At 42.5% G+C, this 20,912-nt stretch overlaps 1 protein-coding gene across 1 annotated transcript in view; it reads right to left on the bottom strand.

Moving 5' to 3' along the window:
• TRAPPC12 (trafficking protein particle complex subunit 12) overlaps window positions 1-16,714 on the bottom strand; it is a 77,413-nt gene extending 60,699 nt beyond the window's left edge. Inside the window, exons 1-2 of the mRNA XM_056123101.1 lie at window positions 16,587-16,714; window positions 7,515-8,752 (exon numbers count right to left, since the gene is read on the bottom strand). Coding sequence (XP_055979076.1) covers window positions 7,515-8,747 — 1,233 coding nt within the window. The 5' untranslated portion in view covers window positions 8,748-8,752; window positions 16,587-16,714. The remainder of the gene's footprint in view (window positions 1-7,514; window positions 8,753-16,586) is intronic.
• Window positions 16,715-20,912: the final 4,198 nt, after the last annotated feature.

Here is a 20,912-nt window from a genome sequence, read left to right on the forward strand (position 1 = left end):
GGTCCAGGAGGGATAATTAAAGGGCAGAAGAGAGACAGCTCAACCAAATGACTTCACAAAACTTTGCAGAAATGCAACTCCAATGAGACAAAGGACATTATCTTAGCTGGAGGAGCTTTGGACCAGAAAAGGGCAAAATGAAATCGGAAGGCACAAAGGGAGGACAGATTTAACTCCTCCATCCTTGGAAGTGCCCAATTATTTAGTCCACACTGCAAAAAAAAACTCTCTCTGCCCTTAAAATTCTGCTAGTTAACATTTCCGTTACCACAGGAAGCTCCTGGACAATAGCACACGATGACTAACAAACTCTCAACTGTGAAAGCCCCAAGACTTGAAAATGTCTTAACAGAAAGCTAACTCCTGGCATGTCACCAAGCTGAAGACAATTATGGTGCGGGGGCCATGGGGTCTCTACTGCAAATCTTCACACGGTGCCTGTGTTGAGGGAGGGAGCTTCTGCACAGACGGTGCTGGAACTGAGAGCTGGGCGGTTCCATCTGGGGTAGGCTCTATCTAGAACCCAATGGAGCCCATAAAATCAATATGCCCAGGGCAGGGCTACTGCCTCCAAGGTCAGGTCAGGACAGGACAATGAGGGGTTATAGGCAGAGCCCAGCATAGTGAGGACACCTATCCCTGTCAGATACATTTATGGAGAAGTCAAGGCACTGATTCTCAGAGCAGCACCATTCATTTCCCCTGAAGTTTTGGGCCACTCCTGGCAGTGCTCAGGGTCTACTCCTAGCTCGGTGCCTTGTCACTCCTGGTGATGCTTGCGGACCATATCCGGGGTCCAGGATCTAACCAGGGTCGGGTCAGATTTGCGCAAAGCAAGTGCCTTACCTCCTGTACTATTTCTCTCTGGTGCCAGCAGTTTCTTTTTTTTTTTTATTTTAGTGACCAAAGATAAAATAGAACCTAGAAGAGTCAATTAATTCTAGGAGGCTGGAATTTACAAACGGGAGAACCAGAGAGGTATGCAAAGGAAGGACTCTAGAAATCTGTAGGAGTCCCTGATTCTGCTACTGAGTGAGCAGCTGTTCTTGCACAGGGAGAAATCACAGCTGTGTTGTAAGCTGTCAAGTTTAGCTCAGTCACTGTGCAGAGCCCCTGCTGTATATCTAGACTCTTTCTTTCAGTATAGATTTTAGAAAGATCACTCAAGAGTAATAGCTAGTCTAAATTCACTTTGAAATTTCTAAAGAAACCTGAAAAGGGTCAGATAAATCTGCAAAAAAACCTACTACCTGCTAGAACAAAACATAACTTTTTTTAAAGAATATCAGACATAGCAGACAGAATACAAATAATTAAGAACATAAATCCACAATGTCAGCCTTTAATCAACAGTAACTCTACTGAAAAAGTAGGTACACATGACCCATAGCCAAGAGAAAAGGTAAATTCAAATGAGCCTGGAAATTAAGGAATGATAGAGTTTTATAATATTGTAAATCTGTTCAAGGATCTAAAGTAAAACTTGAACACACTGAGGAAAAAACATTTTTTAAAGGACCAATGAAGATTATGGGAACAAAAGGTAAAGGTAAAGGCCCTCCTGTTGTTCGTTGATTTGCTCGAGCGGGCCCCATAACGTCTCCATTGGAGACTTTGTGGTTATTGTGTTTGGCATATCGAATACGTCACGGGGAGCTTGCCAGAACAAAAAGATGGAAAAAATAACCCTGAATAGCTTCAACTGCAAAGGGTACAGAAGGAGGCTGGTGTGATAGTACAGTGGGTAAGGTTCCTGTCCTTTGATCCCTGGCATCCCATATGGCTCCTCTGAGCCCACCAGGATTGATCCCTGAGTGCAGAGCCAGGAGTAAGCCTGAGCACTTCTGCGTGTGACCCAAAACCAGAAACAAAACAAAACAAAGCAAAAGGTACATAAGAAAAGATTGATGAACTTAACAAAATAATAGGAATTTCAAAATTAAGCACTGTCCTGTGGCACTGTCCTCCCATTGTTCATTGATTTGCTCAAGCAGGTACCAGTAACATCTCACAACAAATTATGAGACTTGTTACTGTTTTTGGCATTGCCAGGTTTTGCCATGCAGGCGAGATACTCTTGGCAGCTGGGCTCTCCGAGTGGGGCGGAGGAATCAAACCTGGGTCGGCGGCGTGCAAGGCAAATGCCCTACCCGCTGTGCTATTGCTCCAGCCCACAAAGTGTAAACATACAAAATGATCACGATCAGATCACGATCATCTTGTTGTTCATCGATTTCCTAGAGCAGGCACCAGTAACGTCTCCTTCTTCCTAGCCCTGAAATTTTAAAAGAGCCATTTCAATGCTCTTTCAGGATTAGGAGAATGAGACCCATCATACTATAAAAAATTATATAGTATTAAAAGTAAACACATAAGCAAAACCTCTCCAAACAGATCCTTAGTGACCTCTTCGACAATATCAAATGCAATGTGGATTTGAAGTTTCAAAAAATAGCAGAGAAAAAGAGGGAAACCCAAAAAGTGCTAATGAAAAAGCATGAACAAAAAGAGTTCTAACACAAATAGAGATGATAAACTCACAGGTCCCAGAGTCAACAGAACAACAACAAAACAGTAACAAATACAAAAGGGAAAATGGTATTTCATCTAATTGATGGAAACTTGTGATAAAACATTATAAGCAACCATGGGGGCAGGGGGCAATACAGGCACAGAAAAGCAAAAATGAAAGTTATTATAGGCTTCACAAAAGCAATGACACAGCCAGGAGATAAAGGGCTTCCTTAAAGGAAAACAAATATGACAACCTAGAATTCTTTCTATTTTTCAAAGTAACATAAGCTGGAAAGATAGTAGCTGATTGGACCTGCAGTAACAAGTGACACCTATGGTTTGCCGGAGATGTCAAAGGGTTCTTGAAATGGCCTAAGAGAGGGGTTTTAAAACGTGGGCTTCCCTGACTGAAATCCTGTCAAAATCAAACAGAAAGGAAAAGAGGAAAGGAAAGAATTCTAGCAGAACGGAAGGGAGCAGAAAAAGATCCAGCCTCCAAATCTGTAAGCTGCAGTCAGAGTGAAACCATTGTAAGTCCCTGATCCTACTATTTTTACCAGTGAAATTCTAAGGCTTCCATTTTATTTATCCTTCTATGTCTGTCTGTCTGTCTGTCTGTCTGTCTCTCTCTCTCTCTCTCTCTCTCCATCTGGACTATAACCTTCTACTCTAATTTCTGAAAAATTATGACTTCCCCTAACTCCTAATTTAAATTCCCTATGTAGATCATAGGCCATCATCAACTATAAATACTTGAAAATGCCTATCTTCAATGCTAATGCTACCATAGTTTCAATGAATTGTTAAATATTCACCTTTAAGGCCTTTGAGACTGTTATAAAAGTGACTTCATAAGAAAACTAAGACTTTTTTTTTCAAATTTGATCCCGTAAGAAGGGAAATTTTAATTAGGTACCAAATTGGAAAAATGTCAAATTGTGTTAAAAAAGGCAATTTAGAATAAGAAACAATGCAGGAGTAAAAATTTCCAGAGAAATCTATTAATAAACAAACCCAATGAAATGTTGGTTGACATCTTAAAAGCTTGGTGTGCACAGAAAGTTAATAAAATCTCATTTTTTTTTAACCAATCCGAAGTCTTCTGAAAAAATAAACAGAGCGTTTCACTCAAAGTAAACCAAATAGTTTTTCTCTTCTGCCCTGAGAATAAAAGTTTCTTTGCTGAGACAAAGGTGAACACACATCTAGTACGTTTGTTTATGTAAAAATCAATGGCATTTTGTAAACTAATCTTGGTCCAAATTTCAATTTACCATAAAGTTTCCAACACAACCACTGTGAATTACAAGAGTACGGGTGAGAATATCTTAGAACTTCCAGGAATAAAAATATACTATTCCCTTGCTGGTCACAGGCACATGTTTCATCCACATAGCGGAGGCTCTCTAGTCCTTACTGGAGTAATGAGTGCTCTAAGCACTTTAGCTATCTGGAACTGGGGAGAAGACAGACACAGCTCTGGGGGACCACCAGGGTGTACATGCTCTTACCTTGTAGATAGGACCTTTGGTTTTGAATCAGTTGCACAGAATCTCTGGCACCTGGGTTTCTTAACAATCACCAAAATTGGGGACAAAATGTACTATTGCTCTGGCACTCCCAAATGATTTTTTATTGTCTGGTATACCAGCCTTCAACTTTCCCCTCAATGACATTAAAGAGGGAGAAGCAACTATAGACATGAAATTGTCTGAGAAGGAAGAACTAAGGGCCAACAAACCCAGCGAAGAGAAAGGAAGAGAGCAGAACATAAAGACCCCAAGACGAGAGGGAAGAAAAGTTTGAAACATAAAGCAGAACACTAAGGCTTTTTTAAGGATATGAAGATCAAGGGTTGAAGAAGGGCTGGATAAGGATTTAGTGAAATGAAAGCAACCCAAGAACCAATATCCTCCAAAATCAATGTCCGTGAGTGGGACATTAGAAAGATCATTAGAAAGATCCTACAGGTGTAGAGAGAAAAAAAAACAAAACAGGGCTAGGCAGTATCAAGGGATGGCAAACCCTTGGCCTTTGATTATAAAACTGAGACTGCCAAACAGTGTGGAAAGAGGATGGAGGGAAGAGTTTGACTAAGAGTCACATAGAGACAATGGAGGAGGGTCTGGGCACATTGGTGGTGATGAAGGTGCAGTGACTGTTTACATTAAAACCATGGAAGGTAATGCTATCGTATTACCTAAGTTATAATAAGTTTTCTAAGATGTTTCAAAAGTAAATTATGTTACATATATTTGTTTATTAAGGTAGAGAAGTCCCTGAAATTCTGCATTACAGATGAATGAAAATCAACAAAAAACCGGGGAAAACAAGCAAAAAAGAAGGGAGAAAAGGACACTTTGAACAAAGCCTGATAAATAGTAAGCCCAGAATAAATACTCTTGGTAAATACATACTATGGAAAAATAGCACTACAAAGTCTCCAAATCCCATGGGGTTAACTTCAGTTACTAAAAATCAACCATTTCCCTTTTCCATGTCATTTTTCCCTTTTTTCCGTGGTGCCCGGGGGTGGGGGTGGGGGGTAAGAGGGAAGTCTGGGGCCACACCCAGAAGTGTTAGTGCTCATTCTTGGCCCTGCACTTAGGGATCATTCCTGGCAGGCTCAGGACACTGTATGGGATGCTGGGGATTGAACCCTGGCCTACTGTGTACAAAGTGAACACCTTACCCACTATATTATCACTCCAGTCCCACCATATGATTTTTCCATAGAACACAAGTCTGGGAGATAGTTCAAGTGTAGAGCACATGCCTAGCACATATAAAGTCCGGAGTTTCATCACTGGCACTATAAAGTATCCCCAGGAACTGCCCAAAGTGAGCGCTATAAGAAAAATTTAAATAGGGCCAGAAACATAGCTTGATGGGTTGAGAGCATACAGGAGGCTCAGGTCTGATCCCTTACACCGCATGGTCTCCTGAGCATCATGTAGACCCCTGAGCACCAATGGGTGTGGTTCAAACAGCACCCACTCCCCTCCCCGCAACTCCAAGTGTATTCAACCAAAGATGTTTTGGATTTTTATATATAAGATTATTTCCCTATTAAAAAGTTGCAATAGTGGGATTCCAGTATCAAAGAACTGAACACTTGGACTAGAGCAATAGCACAGTGGGTAGGGCGTTTGCCTTGCATGCGGCCGACCTGAGTTCGATTCCCAGCATCCCACATGGTCCCCTGAGCACTGCCAGGAGTAATTCCTGAGTGTAGAGCCAGGAATAACCCCTGTGCATTGCCGGGTGTGACCCAAAAAGAAAAAAAAAATAAAAGAACTGAACACTTGAATGAATGTGTATTTTATAATTTTCCAAAGTCTTCAGTTGTGTCAGGGATAGAGTTCAAGAAGCCAGGCACGCCCTATTAAGTCCTGGTGCCACCGCAAGTGAAACAGACAAAAATAAAATCTACCAATATATGACCCTATTGGGCTGCCTGACTGGGCGTTTTCCCATACCCAACAAACACTGAATAATTATAACCAAAAGGGCTAATTAGATTGAAATGAGAATAATTTTGCTATCTTTGATTATTTGAAACATTAAACTTTTTATTTAAAACACACACACACACACACACACACACACACACAGATTTTGGGGGGGGCACACCTGGTGGTGCTCACGGTCCAGGGATTATGCTCAGAGATCACTTCTAGCAGTACTCAGGGGACCATATGGGGTGCCGGGGATTGAACCTGGGTCTGCTGTGTGCAAGGCAAGCATCCTAACCACTGCACTACTGCTTTGGCCCAAACTTTTCTTTTCTTTTTTTTTTTTGGCTTTTTGGGTCACATCTGGCAATGCACAGGGGTTACTCCTGGCTTTGCACTCAGGAACTACTGGTGGTGGTGCACAGGGGACCATATGGGATGCTTGGAATCGAACTGAGATCGGCCGTGTGCAAGGTAAACCTGCTGTACTATCACTCCAGCCACTAGCCCAAACTTTTAAGTATTACTATTACTATATATAACATCACACATTTTTGTGACCCATCATTTAGAGGCCTTACATTTTACTTAAACAATTTATAAGTCACTGTCGCTGCCGTTCCGTTGTTCATCGATTTGCTCGAGCGGGCACCAGTAACATCTCCAGTCATCCCAGTCTTGTGCTAGTGTAGCCCAACGGTGTCTGCTCACTCCAGGAACATGAAGTGAGACTTGTTGTTACTATTTTTTGGCATATCGAATATGCCATGGGGAGCTTGACAGGCTCTGCTGTGTGGGTGGGATAACTCTCGTTAGCTTGTAGGGCTCTCCAAGATGGACTGTTCAAGGCAAATGCCCTATCTGCTGTGCTATCACTCCAGCCACAAACAATTTATAAGAACTCTCGATATCAAGCATGTTAAAAAAATAAGCATTTCTCAATGGGAGGGAGGGGGCATCTGTAAAAATAATCTCAGTACATTCTAAGGGGACCACAAATGAAAATGAGGTGGCACTGGCATAAGATTAGGCTAGCTGGTAGGATAGGAGTGTCACAGCAAGGAAACTAAGTAAGAAGGAGACCATGGTCAGAAAAAAGTTTGGAAAACATTGCTGTATACAAGTATTTTCCCAGATTTAAAAAATAGATAGGAGTTATCATTTACTTGAGCTGAAGTGTCACAAGTAAACTGATTATACAGTTTAGAACTATCTCTGAGAACCAAGATGGAACAAACTAGCTTGCTGACATTCATTTCACAGTACTTCAAACACCTGGGAGAAATCAACAAAAACCCAAATTACCTAAGGTCATAGCAACGGACTCACAAATTAGAATCTTATGAAATGCTGCAACAAGGATTCTCCAAGTTATTAAAGGAATTATACATTTCTTACAGAACTGTATTTCAAATACAGAAATGTATTTTATGTATTTTATCAACAGTAGATAAAAAAGGAACAACCTATCCACACAGAATGACCTGTTTCCCTAGGGAAGAATTCTGCTGGTGACCATTTTCTTTAACAACTCTCCAGACTTACCTGGATGTTGTCGAACTTGAGGCCAGGCATGGTGAGGTTCTCCTTTTCAATGAAGACTGTGCCATACTGTTGAGTTGCTACCGCGATAAGGACCTCCCTGGTGGCGTCCCCAGGCAGCCAGGCATCATTTCTCCGGTCCATCTCACTCATGCTCAGGGCCGTGGCAAAGGGGTCCTCAGTACCTGCAAACACAGCCTGGATTTGAGAGAACGGCTTGGGAGACTGAGGGATTTCTAGAGAAGCAGTGGAGATGCCCGATTCCGATCTGGCCATGCCTGGGGAGTAAGAAGGATCGGTCGAGCCGAGAGATTTCTCTCCCACTGGAGTCGTGAGGGAAGACAGCTGCTCCGGAACAGAAGTGGCTGCGTTGGGGTTACTGACAGAGATGAATGTGGAAGTGGTGAACGAATCAAAGAAGTCTGCGGCCACGGAATTGGTGCTGGTTGTGTCCCCAAAAAAGTTACTCAGGCTGGGGCTTGGCTGGACCACCTGAGGAGGGGTCTTGGCTGCTGTTTCGCTGGTGCCACCGAAGCTGGGAGATTTTACCATCTGTGACTCAAAGCCATCCCGCAGGAACGGAGACGTCTGGGAGCCAGCAGGTTGGGCCTGGCTGAAAATGGTGCAAACGGGGATGGGCTCCTCCTTGGGAGAGGCCTGCCTGGAGGAGAGCTCCGAGACTGGGGTGTCTGCGGGAGTCTTTTCATCCCCCGGTTCCATATCCTCTACATCTTCCTTTTCAATGACAGGCTTGTCTTTTGCTTCTTCTTGCTCTGGGTCTTCCTTTGAGGACGCCCTGCGATCAGGACTCATCTCAGAGACGCTCTTAGGCGTCTCATCCCCCTCGCTTTCACTGCCGTTGCTCAGAGTGTCTACCACTCCCTTGTCCACAGCACTTTCTAGTCTGGACTCAGAGCTGCTGGTGGCAGGCTCCGCCATGTCCTGCAAACAACCCAGGTCACCGGTGTCATCTTCGCTGTTATTCGGTGAGTCAGAGATGAGGACACTCTCCATCATGTGCTCGTTTAGCTTGTCGACAAAATGATTTGAGTCTTCAGAGATGGTCTCGTTCTCTTCAGACCCAAACTCATCTCCACCGAGATCGATGGTCTCCTCATGGTAGAGAAGCTGGTCTGGTTCTTCCACGGGCCCTTGTGGAGAGCTGGTGTCAGTCTGTCCCACAGCCAGCCCATTGTCCTCATTCATGTTTCGATCAGCCCCATTCGTGTTCTCCATGGTAGCTGAAAAAGAGACAAATGTATGTTGAACACATCAGCTTTCTACCTGGGTTATTTGTAAGCTAATTGTAAGCCTTATGATTAAAACTGCTTTCTAATTAGAGAGAAAATGGTGGCTATGTGCTGCTATAACATTTGCCCAATCCTACAAAAGGGGCAAGACCAAGAGTGAATTTTAATGTAAGCTATGAGGAATTAAATATGTGATTAAATATAGATTCTCGGATCATAACAAATGTCCCAGTTTGCTGGGGGATGGTGAGAACAGGGAATGAGGAGTGCGCATGAGAAATCTCTTTACCTTCTTCTTAATTTTACAGTGAACCTGAAACTTAAACTAAATCTGTGCTAGGTATGTGGTTCAGGGATAGAGCTCCATCTAGGCCATGGCATGAATAAAAATAAATTTTATTAAATAACTATTTTTAATGATTGATATTAATACTTGATACTCAAGTAGTTCAAAATACTAAAGGAGTATATGTTGAATATCTTCATCTCATGAAATTTAAAATTCTGTAGCTAGTAAACAACTCCCCATATTTTTTTCCCCAGACCCTGACAACCACCATTCTACTTGATGACTATCACTGTGACCAGTCTGGTGCAGTGGAATCACATAAAATTTGTCTTTTATCTTATTTCACTTAGCACAATGTCCTCATGGTTCACCCAAGTGGTCAGAATTTCCTTGTCTTCTAAGGCTAACACTGTATCAGATGTACGTACCATATTTATTTATCTACTTCTCTGCTGCTTCCATGTTTTGTCTATTGTGAATGCTGCCGCAACTAGTATCTTCTCCAGATATTTCACTTCTGTTGGGTATACCAAGAGGTTAAAATGCTAGATCATAATCTGTTTTATTTTTTGGTTTTGGGGCCATACCCAGAGATGCTCAGAGGTTACTGCTGGCTTTACCCTTAGGAATTAAAACTGGTGGTGCTTCGGGGACCATATGGGATACCAGGAATTATACCCAGGTGGGCTGCATGCAAGGCAAATACTTCAACTGCTTTACTATCACTTAGTCCCAGTAATTCTGTGTGTTTTTTTAAAATTTATTTTTATTTTTTCCAGTAATTCTGTTTTTAAGTTTTTGAGTAACAAACTATTTTCTATAATGACTCTACCATTTACAATCCCATCACAAGTATTCCAATTTCTTCCACATTTTTACCCCAGCACTTTTAATTTTCTCTTTCTGATAGCAGTTGGTGCACTGATATACTACGTTGTATGAGGTCTCTAGGCTTTTAATTTTTACTTAGTGTACGAGACTCAGCTGGAGTCCTCCTTCTCCTATGAAGACTTTCCAAGACATTCCAACTATTCAAAATCTCTTCAGTCTCCCTTCATCTGGGAATTTAAGATAGCTAGGTGTCTGGAGCAAAATAAACAGTATGAAATAAAGAAGGTGAGGCACTCTGGTGGGTGAAGCTATTTATTACTTGTTATGTTCTGGCACTATTCTATCTTGTTACACTAATCCTGGGCTGTTGCGATAGCACAGCGGTAGGGCTTTTGCCTTACAAGCGGTCAACATGGCCGACCCGAGTTCAATTCCTCCGCCCCTCTCAGATAGGCCAGTAAATTACCGAGAGTATCTCGCCCGCACGGCAGAGCCTGGCAAGCTACCTATGACGTATTCAATATGCCAAACACAGTAATAACAAGTCTCACGAAGGAGACATTACTGGGCCCGCTCCAGCAATCTGATGAACAACGGGAGGACCGTGACCGTGACCGTGACACTAATCCTACAAAACTCCTCTGATATAGCTACTATAATTTACTCCATTTGTCAGATGAGTAAAATGAGGCCTAGAGAAACATGTACACCCTTGCTCCTTTTATCTCTAGTCACTGTAGCACTGTCCTCCGGTTATTAATCGATTTGCTCGAGCGGGCCCAGTAACATCTCCATTGTGAGACTTGTTACTGTGTTTGGCATATCGAATGCGCCACGGGGAGCTTGCCAGGCTCTGCCATGCAGGCAAGATACTCACGGTAGCTTGCTGGGCGGAGGAATCGAACATGGCTCAGCCAAGGCTGGCTGAGTGCAAGGCAAATGCCCTACCGCTGTGCTATCCCTCCAGCCCTTATCTCCAGTATGTAAAAAAAAAACAAGCATACAGAATTTGAAATGTTAGGCTAACATGAATGAAGGCCACAGTATGAAACAAGGATTTTGAACTAAACATCTAAATTATTTGTTCTTTTTCCTAAAGAATTTTTCTGAGCAAAAGTTACTGCATATAGCTTCACTTGCAGTAAAAAAAACTGAAATTAAGAGAAAAGATGAGTTTCTTTAGAAAAATAAAAAACACCTTTCTGACCTTTAAAATCTATACTTAGCTGATCTCTTGATGAGATTACTTTTTGATGAAAAGTCAACACTTTTTATCACAGTATTCCAAATTAACATTCTACCCTTTTATATCATGGATCACCCTGAGGTCTAAAAAACTTTTTTCAAAGTAGATAATGAAATGTAAATCTTTGGGGAAGGTTTCTTGCTCAGCACAGTTACTAATTAATTCCCTGTCTTTAATACAGTAGTCATCTCATAATTATTAGTTATAGATGAGGCAAAAATACATTGAAAAGGGACAAAAGCCCTTTTCGTGTAATAATGGCTAGTGAGCCAGAAAGAAGGCCAACACAGAACATCCAAGAGGGAACATATCCAGGTGGTAAGTAAGGCTTGGGCAGGAAGGGCATGGAGACAAGCATGACTCACAGGGCAGTAGTGTAGGAACCAAAGGCCGGATTACACAGAAGGACATCTAAAATCGAGAGACCATTCCCCAATCAGTGTTGGGAAATGACTCTGCCAGGTATGGAATTTGGTCCTTCGGATGATATCCCTTATGCTGCTAAAGCATGGTATCTAACAGACACAGTAACTACTGGTTCTGAGTTCATTCAGAACAAAATCACTTCTGACTATAACTCCACATTTCCCAGTATTGTATTCATGAATAATTCTCAGAAAATGTAGGATATTAGAAAAGGTCCAATACACACAATTATAGGAAAAGGTCAAGAACAACAGAACTACCTAAATCATCGTGTTTTCTTTATATAAAGGGAAGAGCCGAGAAAATTCTACACTGAAGATAAGTGTAAGTCAATTCTAGTCGAGGTTAATTTGCACACATAGCAGGACGCTTACAGAGAAAGACAGGGATTAAATGGGCACTCTGAAGGGCTGCCCCTAGCTGACACTGCTATGGTCCCAAGAGACACTGGAATTAGAGACTACTAATAACCAAGCACACCCATTCATTATGGGGGACAGGTACAGAAAGAACTGCATCAGTAATAATTAAAGGCCGACCAAAACAGGCTATATTTGCCTATAAATTATTTGAAATATCAAGAAGTACATACGAGCCCACCAGGAGATATATCTAAGAATGTCCATTAATAGTACGCTTTGCAATACTAAAAACCTAAAGCAGTTCAAATACCCATCTACAGTAGGACAAATAAGTCATGGCACCATGACAAACAGCATTATCAATAGCAATTTCTTTATGCTATTAGAAGTGTCAGTTCCTTGGGAATTAGGCGAATCTTATTTATTGAGAATGGGAACAGCTAGGCAGAGAGAGGACAAAAATACACCTTTTTTTTTAAAAACCGATTTACCTGAACTACTTGTTTCTCTGGAGGGGAACACCCAGCATTGCTCAAGGCTACTCCTGGCTCTGCTCAAGAAGATATCTGGGGATCAATCTAGAGCTGGCTACATGCAAGGCAAATAAGTTAACTCCCTGTACTACTTACTGGTCAAAAATACTAAAGCCTTGCCCACAGCTGATTTGGGTTCAATTCTTACAACTGCATAAGGTTTCTTGAGACCCACCAGGAATGATCCCTGAGCACAGAATCAGGTATTATCCATGAGCACTCCTGAGGGGTGGCCCCCAAATGCAAAAATAAACATATACCAGGGCAAATTTTCATTTTTGCTAGAATTACTCCTGGCAAGGATTGGGGCACCATATTATTTCAATAATCAAATCCAAACTTTCTGTATACAAAGCATGCACTCAGCCTATTAAGCTCTCCCTCCTTTCTGTTCTAAAATATTTATTTTTGGTTCTGGGGTCACACTTGGTGGTCCTGAGGAGCTGCTCCTGGCTCCACACAGGAAACCACGCTTGGTGGGCTCAGAAGACCATATGGAGTGCTGGGAAATTAAACCTAGGTCAGCTGTGTGCAAGGCAAGTGCCCTACATGCTATACTATCTCTCTGGGCCTAGACTGAAATACATTAAAAGAAATCCTCTGAGGGCGAGGGTGATGGTTCAAAGGGTTACAGTACCTGTTTCTCATGCTGGAGAACTAGGTTCACCCTTTACACCTGTGGTCCCCAGAGCACACAGCCTGAGGATCTTCTGAACACAACTGGCTGTGGCTTTCAAACCAACACTGGAAATTTCAAACCAAAACTGGAATATGTAACAGTAGAGAAAATGAACAAACCACCCCACGTGATACAATAATATGTTTTAGTCTTACGAATGTAATTTTGCATGAAGAGCAGAAAAGCAATGCTGTTACTGAACAGAAACACAAGAGCCTGGTGACAATGCCCAATTTAGTTGGGGCTGGGAGGAAAGAGGAGTGGCATGCAGGTGACTGCACAGGAAGATGGTTTTACTGGGCAGGAACACAGGAACTTCAAATCCTGTGGCTGTGGTGTTTTCTTTCTTTTTTTTTTTTTTTTCACACTGGTATAGAAGATAGGGTTGGGTTTGCAAATATGCTCTTTGTATCAGCCAGGTACTTCTATGTAGTCTTTATAGTTCATAAACAAAAAAGGAGTTGTCACTTGTATCTGTTCTTCATTTGTATATTGTATACATCTATTGGGAGTAGGATGGGGGGACACCACCTGACTGACTGTGTTCTAGGGTCACTCCTGGTGCTGCTTGAGAAAAGAACATGTAGTACCAGGGACTGAACTCAGTCCTCCCGAATGTCAAGCATGCACTGCGTCCATGAGCTATCTCTAGGGCCCATCTTTACTCCGTTTTGTATTATTGGCTTAGTATTTTAAGCCACACAGCTCACTTTCAGTTTGTATCAGCATCAAAAATGCTGGCAAAGAAAGCTGACTTTATCATTGTCTAACTAGTGGCTTTGAATAATGAGCATAATTAATGCCTTAAAAATTAAGCAATAATTTTAAGAGATTTTAAATTCTTTAAGAAAGGGGTTGGGTGGGGCTGGAGTGATAGTACAGCGGGGAGGTTGTTTGCCTTGCATGTGGCAGACCCGGGTTCGATCTTCAGCAGCCAGGAGCAACCCCTGTGCATCAACAGGTGTCATCCAAAAAGCAAAAAAAAAAGGGGGGGGAGCTGGAGCGATAGTACAGTGGGTAGGGTGTTTGCCTTGCATGCGGCCGATCAGGGTTTGATTCCCAGCATCCCACATGGTCTCCCTAGCACTGCCAGGAGTAGTAATTCCTAAGTGCAAAGCCAGGAGTAACATCCCAGTGTATTGCCGGGTGTGACCCAAAAAAGCAAAGCAAAAAAAAAAAAAAAGAGAGAAAGAAAGAGAAAAAGGGGATGGGTAATGGCGCAGTGTCTAAAGCACCTGTCTTCCAAGTATGGAAGACACATCAGTTCAATCCCTGTGTCTCTGCATGAACCCACTGCAATCCGCACCATTCTGCTCTTAGGGCCTTGCAGTCCTACTCTCTATACAAGTGATTTCTGGCCAGATGCGTGTCAATATTGCAACTGCAGGGTGTGACTGTGACTGCCTTTATCCCAACTCATCTCAATTCAACCACAAGTACCACCATTTAAAAAACGTTGTGTGAGTATCAGAGCAAAGAGTTTAAACTCCAAGGAGCACATGTGCAAGCATTACAACTACAGAACTGCAACCCTTGGTGAGCAACACCACTAGTACACGTGTGACCCTCGGGATCAAACAACATTAACAGAAGCAAGGGATGGAGGGATCACTAAGAATGATTAAAAACAGTCTGCTCAGAGCCTTCTTTAAGCATAAAATTCTTGAATTAGGTAGCTTTTACCACACTGGAATAGTATAAACTCTATTTGCATGAGAGTTCTAAGATTGGAGGTAGAAATCTCATTACCATATATTTACAAAAGTGCGATATATAGTTTTAAAAACAAACTTATTAGAAGCTTTTATATGCATATTATTTACCAGGACCAATGTAAGTATATCATTCACTCATACTTCAGAGAAAGCCATGATTTATCCAATGTTACTCTGCCAACCCTTGATGCTGACAGGATTCCAACACTGCTTTTCTGCCTGATTTCCTAATAAGGCTGGAAAGCTAGTTAATAACAGAGAGTAGAATGGTGAAGAAGGAAGAGCATTGAAAGAAGGCTCTGAAAATTTGTCCGAGTCTTAGAATCATTGCATCTTTAGGTCTTGGTTTCCTCATCTATAAAATGCAACAATGTCTAAGAGTAACTAATGTAAGGCACTTCTCAAACTGACAAGCTGCATTATGTATAAGCAAAATAACTGCAATTTTAATGATGAAGCAGATAATACACTTTCCTTGAATGGTGAAGATTATCCTAGATGTCACAGAATTTTAAGGGCTGAATAAACAATGCTGCACTTACATACCCCTCAACACATAGAGGTCTATCATCCAATTAATGCCTTCCAACTTTATGGTAAAAAAACAAATAATTTAACTCAAACACATCATTAAGCAGCCAAAAGAAAAAAAGGTGAAAAATTGTAGGCCCGAGAAAATGTTTCATCAGTGTGAGGTGAGGGGCATTGGCTCAGTGGCTAGAATGGCAACATGGCCAGACAGCAATTAAAGATCTGGGCAAAACATAGCCATGCGAGCAACACAATCAGAATATGCATGAACTTAACAATGGTTGCAGCTTGTGCAAGCACCGCAAATACAGTAGGTGACCCTTGATAGCAAAAGCAAATGTGTATGACCTCCAGGCATCATCACAAAAAAGGGAAGAGGAGTTGGGAAATTTAAAAAAAATAAAATAATAAAAGAAAACCTTTCACTGGGGTTTAACTCTTGTGGTCAAGAGTATATAAGACAAGCATTTTGAGTCTTTTTTTTTTTTTAAGGTTGTTGAAAGTATATACTCTAAAAGTCACTTATGTCCCGAGGGTGTTTGGGAAAGATCAGGATGTGTAATAGCTGCACATTTACACACATACACAGTGGCAGATTTCACATAAAATCATCACAGCTGTCCCCGACTGTACTGAGTTTGGCAGAGCAGGTTACACAAGGCTCTCTAAAGAAGAACCAAAGTAAGAGTAAGAGAGGAAAAAGCCCTTGCTCTGGCCAAGCCGGTCATCGAGTGCCAGCACTGCTCCCTGGACTCCAGATCCCTCTCGTGCTTGTCCAGCTGAGCGGTGGTGGACACTCTCCATCTGTCTGCCAATGGTCACTCTCCCGCTATAGGGGACACAGAGGGCGCACGCAGAGAGCCCGCGGACACTGGCCAGATGGCCAGCGGATCAGAGGCACTGTAGCAAAAGGCAGTGGAGGCCTGCGGCGGGGGCTTAGTGACCCTCCACCCAAGGAGCCCGGCCGACTCCCCCCTCCACCCCCCATTCCTTCTGAGGGCGGGCCCAGGGCAGGACAACCAAAGAATTACCACCGGTGTGGAGACAACACTTTTTTTGCAGCAACCCAGACAGCAAAAGGGATCTCCCCCATGGGATGCTTCCTAAGGGCGCGCCCTCGGGAGGGAGACCCGGGAGAGGCAAAGGGCCTGCAGGGCTCTGGGAGGAAGGACAGCCCGACCACCTCCTTATATCCGGGGGCCCTGATCCTCACCTGCCACCCACCCACTGGGGCTGGGGAGGGGAGGGTCACCAGCAGCCGTAACTAAGGTCCAGGAAGCAGGTTGCAGGCAACCAGGAAGGAGGGACTGGAGGCGGCAGCTCCTGCGCCTGCGCGCGCGCAGCGCGCCGAGGTCCCCGGGACCGGAAGCCTGGGCGCGTTTCCGGTCCGCGCAGCAGTGGGCGGGGTCTGGGCTGCCAAGTATGAACCGGGGCGGGGACTTCCTGGATGTTGGGGGCAAGTCCAGTAAGATGTCATATCTGGAACCACACCTGGAACTGACCAAGGGTGTTGTGACCTTTTTTTTTAATTTTGTAGTTGTATTTTATTTTTCATTTTATTTATTTATTATTATTTTTAAATGAATCACTATAACATAGTTACAAAACATCCTTGATTGAGTTTCAGTCATGCAATGATTGGACTCCCATCCCTCCACCAGTGTACATTTTCCACACCAGTGTCCCCATTGTTCCCCCCCCCCCACACACACACACCCGACCACACCCTCTGCCTCTATAGCAAATGATTTTCTTCTTACTCTCTACTTTCGAGGCATTATGGTTTGCAATACAGATACTGAGAGGTCATCGTATTTGGTCCTTTATCTACTTTCAGCACACATGTCCCATCCCAAGCGATCCCTCTGGGGTGTTGTGACTCTTAAGGAGTTCTGGCAAACTTGAATACTAGGGCAGGTGGAAGGGGACAGTTAGACTCTTTTCATTGCTGACCAAAGCACCTCAGAAATTGCTTTTAGGAATTTGTTTTTGTGCCAGATTTTTCTGTTGCATTTATTGCTGTGTGTTTGTACCACTTCTGTAACGATATTACCTATAAAGGTGGTAGTAACAATGCTATGTAATAGGTGATGAACTTAATCTAGAAGTATGAAGACCTGCTTTTTCTTAGCTCCGCCAGTTAATCTCAGACAGTCTTTGAAAGGATTATGGTGACTGTGCCTCTCTTTACTTGAGTTCTCTTGCAATCACCATCGTCTCATTCCTCCAAAACTTACACATCCAGCATTAATTGTGTGCCAGATGTGCTAAGCTCCAGCAAACAACTGAGTAAACTGAGTTAAAGCCATACTTGAACAGTACTCACTTTTTGTTTTTAATTATACATTTTCTAATTTACTTTTAATAATAACATGCATTTATGGTGAAAGATATTTTATATGTGTGCATATATTATTAGGTGATAGGGCTGGAGCGGTAGCACAGTGGTACGGCATTTGCCTTACAAGTGGCCAACATGGCCAACCCGAGTTCGATTCCTCTGCCCCTCTTGGAGAGCCCTGCAAGCTACTGAGAGTATCTTGCCCGCATGACAAAGCCTGGCAAGTTACCCGTGACGTATTCGATATGTCAAACACAGTAACAAGTCTCATGATGGAGATGTTACTGGGCCAGCTCAAGCAAATCGATGAACAACGGGAGGACCATAACCATGACCTATTAGGTGATTACTACAGTTGAACTAATCTAATGTGTCCCACTTGCAGGTATGTGTTGAGATCTACTCTCAACACACCTCAAATATAGAATACATATAGTTATTATAGTCACTATTAGGTAATTGTCATTGTCACTGTTCTCCCATTGTTCATTGATTTGCTCGAATGGGCCCAGTAACATTCTGAAACTTGTTACTGTGTTTGACATATTAAATACAACACAGGGAGCTTGCCAGGCTTTGCCGTGGGGGTGAGATACTCTTGGTAGCTTGCCAGGCTCCCCGAGAGGGGCAGAGGAATTGAACTTGGGTCGGCTATATTGGCTGCTTGCAAGGCAAATGCCCTACCCACATCAGATAATGGAGCAATAGCAGAGCGGTAGGGCGTTTGCCTTGCGCGCAGCTGGCAAGCTCCCCGTGACATATTCAATATGCCAAACACAATAACAAGTCTCAGTAACAAGTCTCACGATGGAGACGTTACTGGGCCCGCTCGAATTAGGTAATTACATTTTGTATAATTAAAAGTTGTATTTTTCCTCAACAGTTCCTCCTCTCCACACCCCTGCTGTCATTCTATTTCTAACTAGATGATAGTACATAGTTCTTTTCTTCTTTTATATTGAATAGTTTTCCATGTTGTTGGGTAGGCCCAGGGGGTTTTGGGTTAAAGGGAACTTTGGAACCACTGGTGAGCACCTGCAGACAAAGCCTATGAAATTGTCCAGAGATTTTTTCTTTATCATTTTGGAATTCCTGGAGCTTTCACAGAAGCTCCTCTTTGGAAACAACTTGCACAGAAGCTCTTACTCCCTCAGTCTGTTCCACCCCTTCTTCCCAGTAACATGCCCTCTAAGAAGTCCATGCAGACTCCTACTGGGAATGACTTTGCTGGCCTCTTTTGAAATCTGTGAAACTCACCCCCCCAATAAACCCACTTTAATTTTCCATTCCTCTCAGCCTAAATCTCTTTCTCTGCAACCATTCATATGTGTACATGCTTATATACAAATATACTTATGCACTATATTTTGCTTATGCATTAATATTATTAGACACTTAGGCTGTTTCCATATCCAGGTTACTGTGAATAATTCAATGAACATGAAATTTCAGCTTTCTTTGAGACAGCTATTTTATTTTGTTTGGGTTCTAGAAGTGAAACACATGGATTATGTAGTTAGTTTATGTTTAAGCTTTGGGAGAAAACTCCATGTTGTTTTCTATAGTGGTCACACTAATTTATATGCCCAGCATGATGTATCAATGTTTCTGTTTCTCCATATCTCTTGGGAACTAAGGGTAGGCATCAGCTGTTTCAGAATGCCACTGAAGCAGTGGTCCTGTGACTGCTCCATGTTTGTCTGACTTTATTGTTATGAGAAAACAACCCCCTTAGAAAGAGCCTACAAGGAAGGTGTTTGTCCCAAATGACCCAGACAGTGTAGAAACTTATAGTTCTTATAAGAATAATTATGCTTATAATCAAAGAATACTGTTACCCCTTTCCCCCAAGAATGTTATTTCCTGGTCCAGTTTCCTGGAGGAAGGCAATAATTATGTTCTGAGGGAGACAGAGACCTCAGCCTGCGAGGTTGTTTGCTCCCCTGACCCCACTCTTTTAACTCTCATTTCTTTCTTATTTCTTAACCCTCAGTGATGCCCATACTTCAACCCTGCTCACTGGCATTGGTTCCCTGGTTCCAGCAACAGTTTGTTGTTGAGGTGAAACAGTACAATCTTCCACACTTCTGGATTCTTCTCAGGCAGTGAGCAAAAAAGTTAATGATGTATGTTAATGTATGTACATATATATGACTCTAATTTCTAAAGTAAATGGAACACAGTTGGACTCTATGTACTGAGCTAAGGAATGGATATGGGCTACAGCATAAGACAGGAGGCGAGATCTCATATGACAAAGTGGAGATGACATTATATGAAAAATTCTAGATACTTCTCTTAATATAGGCTTCACAAATAAAGATGATTTCTTGAGATGTTTTCATATTGGTAATTTTCATTTTTTATGGTTAAGTTTTTCCTAATGCCCATATGGCCTTTATTGGTCTTAGTTACCCATACCTAGATAGTAGAAAATTCCTGTTTAGGACTGGGGACATAGCACAAAGAACCTGAGTCCTAATCTTTGTACTCAGGGCCCACAGAGAATACCAAGTGTATCCTGATGACACCACAGCAACACCAAATCAAGCTTGCTAAGTATCATATTGCTCCGTCCCAGCATTGAACTGTCAATCCCCAATACTAGTACACTGCTTGGAAAGTCCCTCTAGTCACTTCCTTCCCTCCCCCAAGGGAAAAGATGAGAGAGGGAAAGAAAACATCCTGCTCTGGACATTTTGGGGCAAGCCTATCTGACGATCTTTGAGAGAAGATCTTACACTGCCAAAATTTAGCTTTTGATTTAGGTAATAGCCATCCTAACAAGTGTAGGTGACACAGCTCATCATGGTTTTAGTTTGCATTCCCCTTAAAATTAAGTAAGCGGAGTATCTTTTCATTGATGTTTCAGATCATTTGTCATACAGATCAATGACGACCCATCTGTCACAAGGAGCAGTTCAGACCCATTTGTCACATAGATCAATCCAGAGCAGAAAGAAGTAAAAAAAAAACAAAACACACAGCTCGAAGGGAGCACGGTGCTGAAAGTCAGTAGATAAACGGAGGGGGCCCAGTTACAGCATTTTGGGACTCCACGCAATGTCACTCGCCTGCTAGGTGCACAGCCTAATATTAAAGAAGACATTTTAGGAATGTCTAAAAAAGGCAATACAGTTATGCACGGTGACAGTTTACTTAGATACACTCTGGAATCCAAGAGATTCTCTGGCAGAT

Source organism: Sorex fumeus, unplaced genomic scaffold (genome assembly GCF_029834395.1).
Source record: "Sorex fumeus unplaced genomic scaffold, SorFum_2.1 ptg000006l, whole genome shotgun sequence".
Lineage (NCBI taxonomy): Eukaryota > Metazoa > Chordata > Mammalia > Eulipotyphla > Soricidae > Sorex > Sorex fumeus.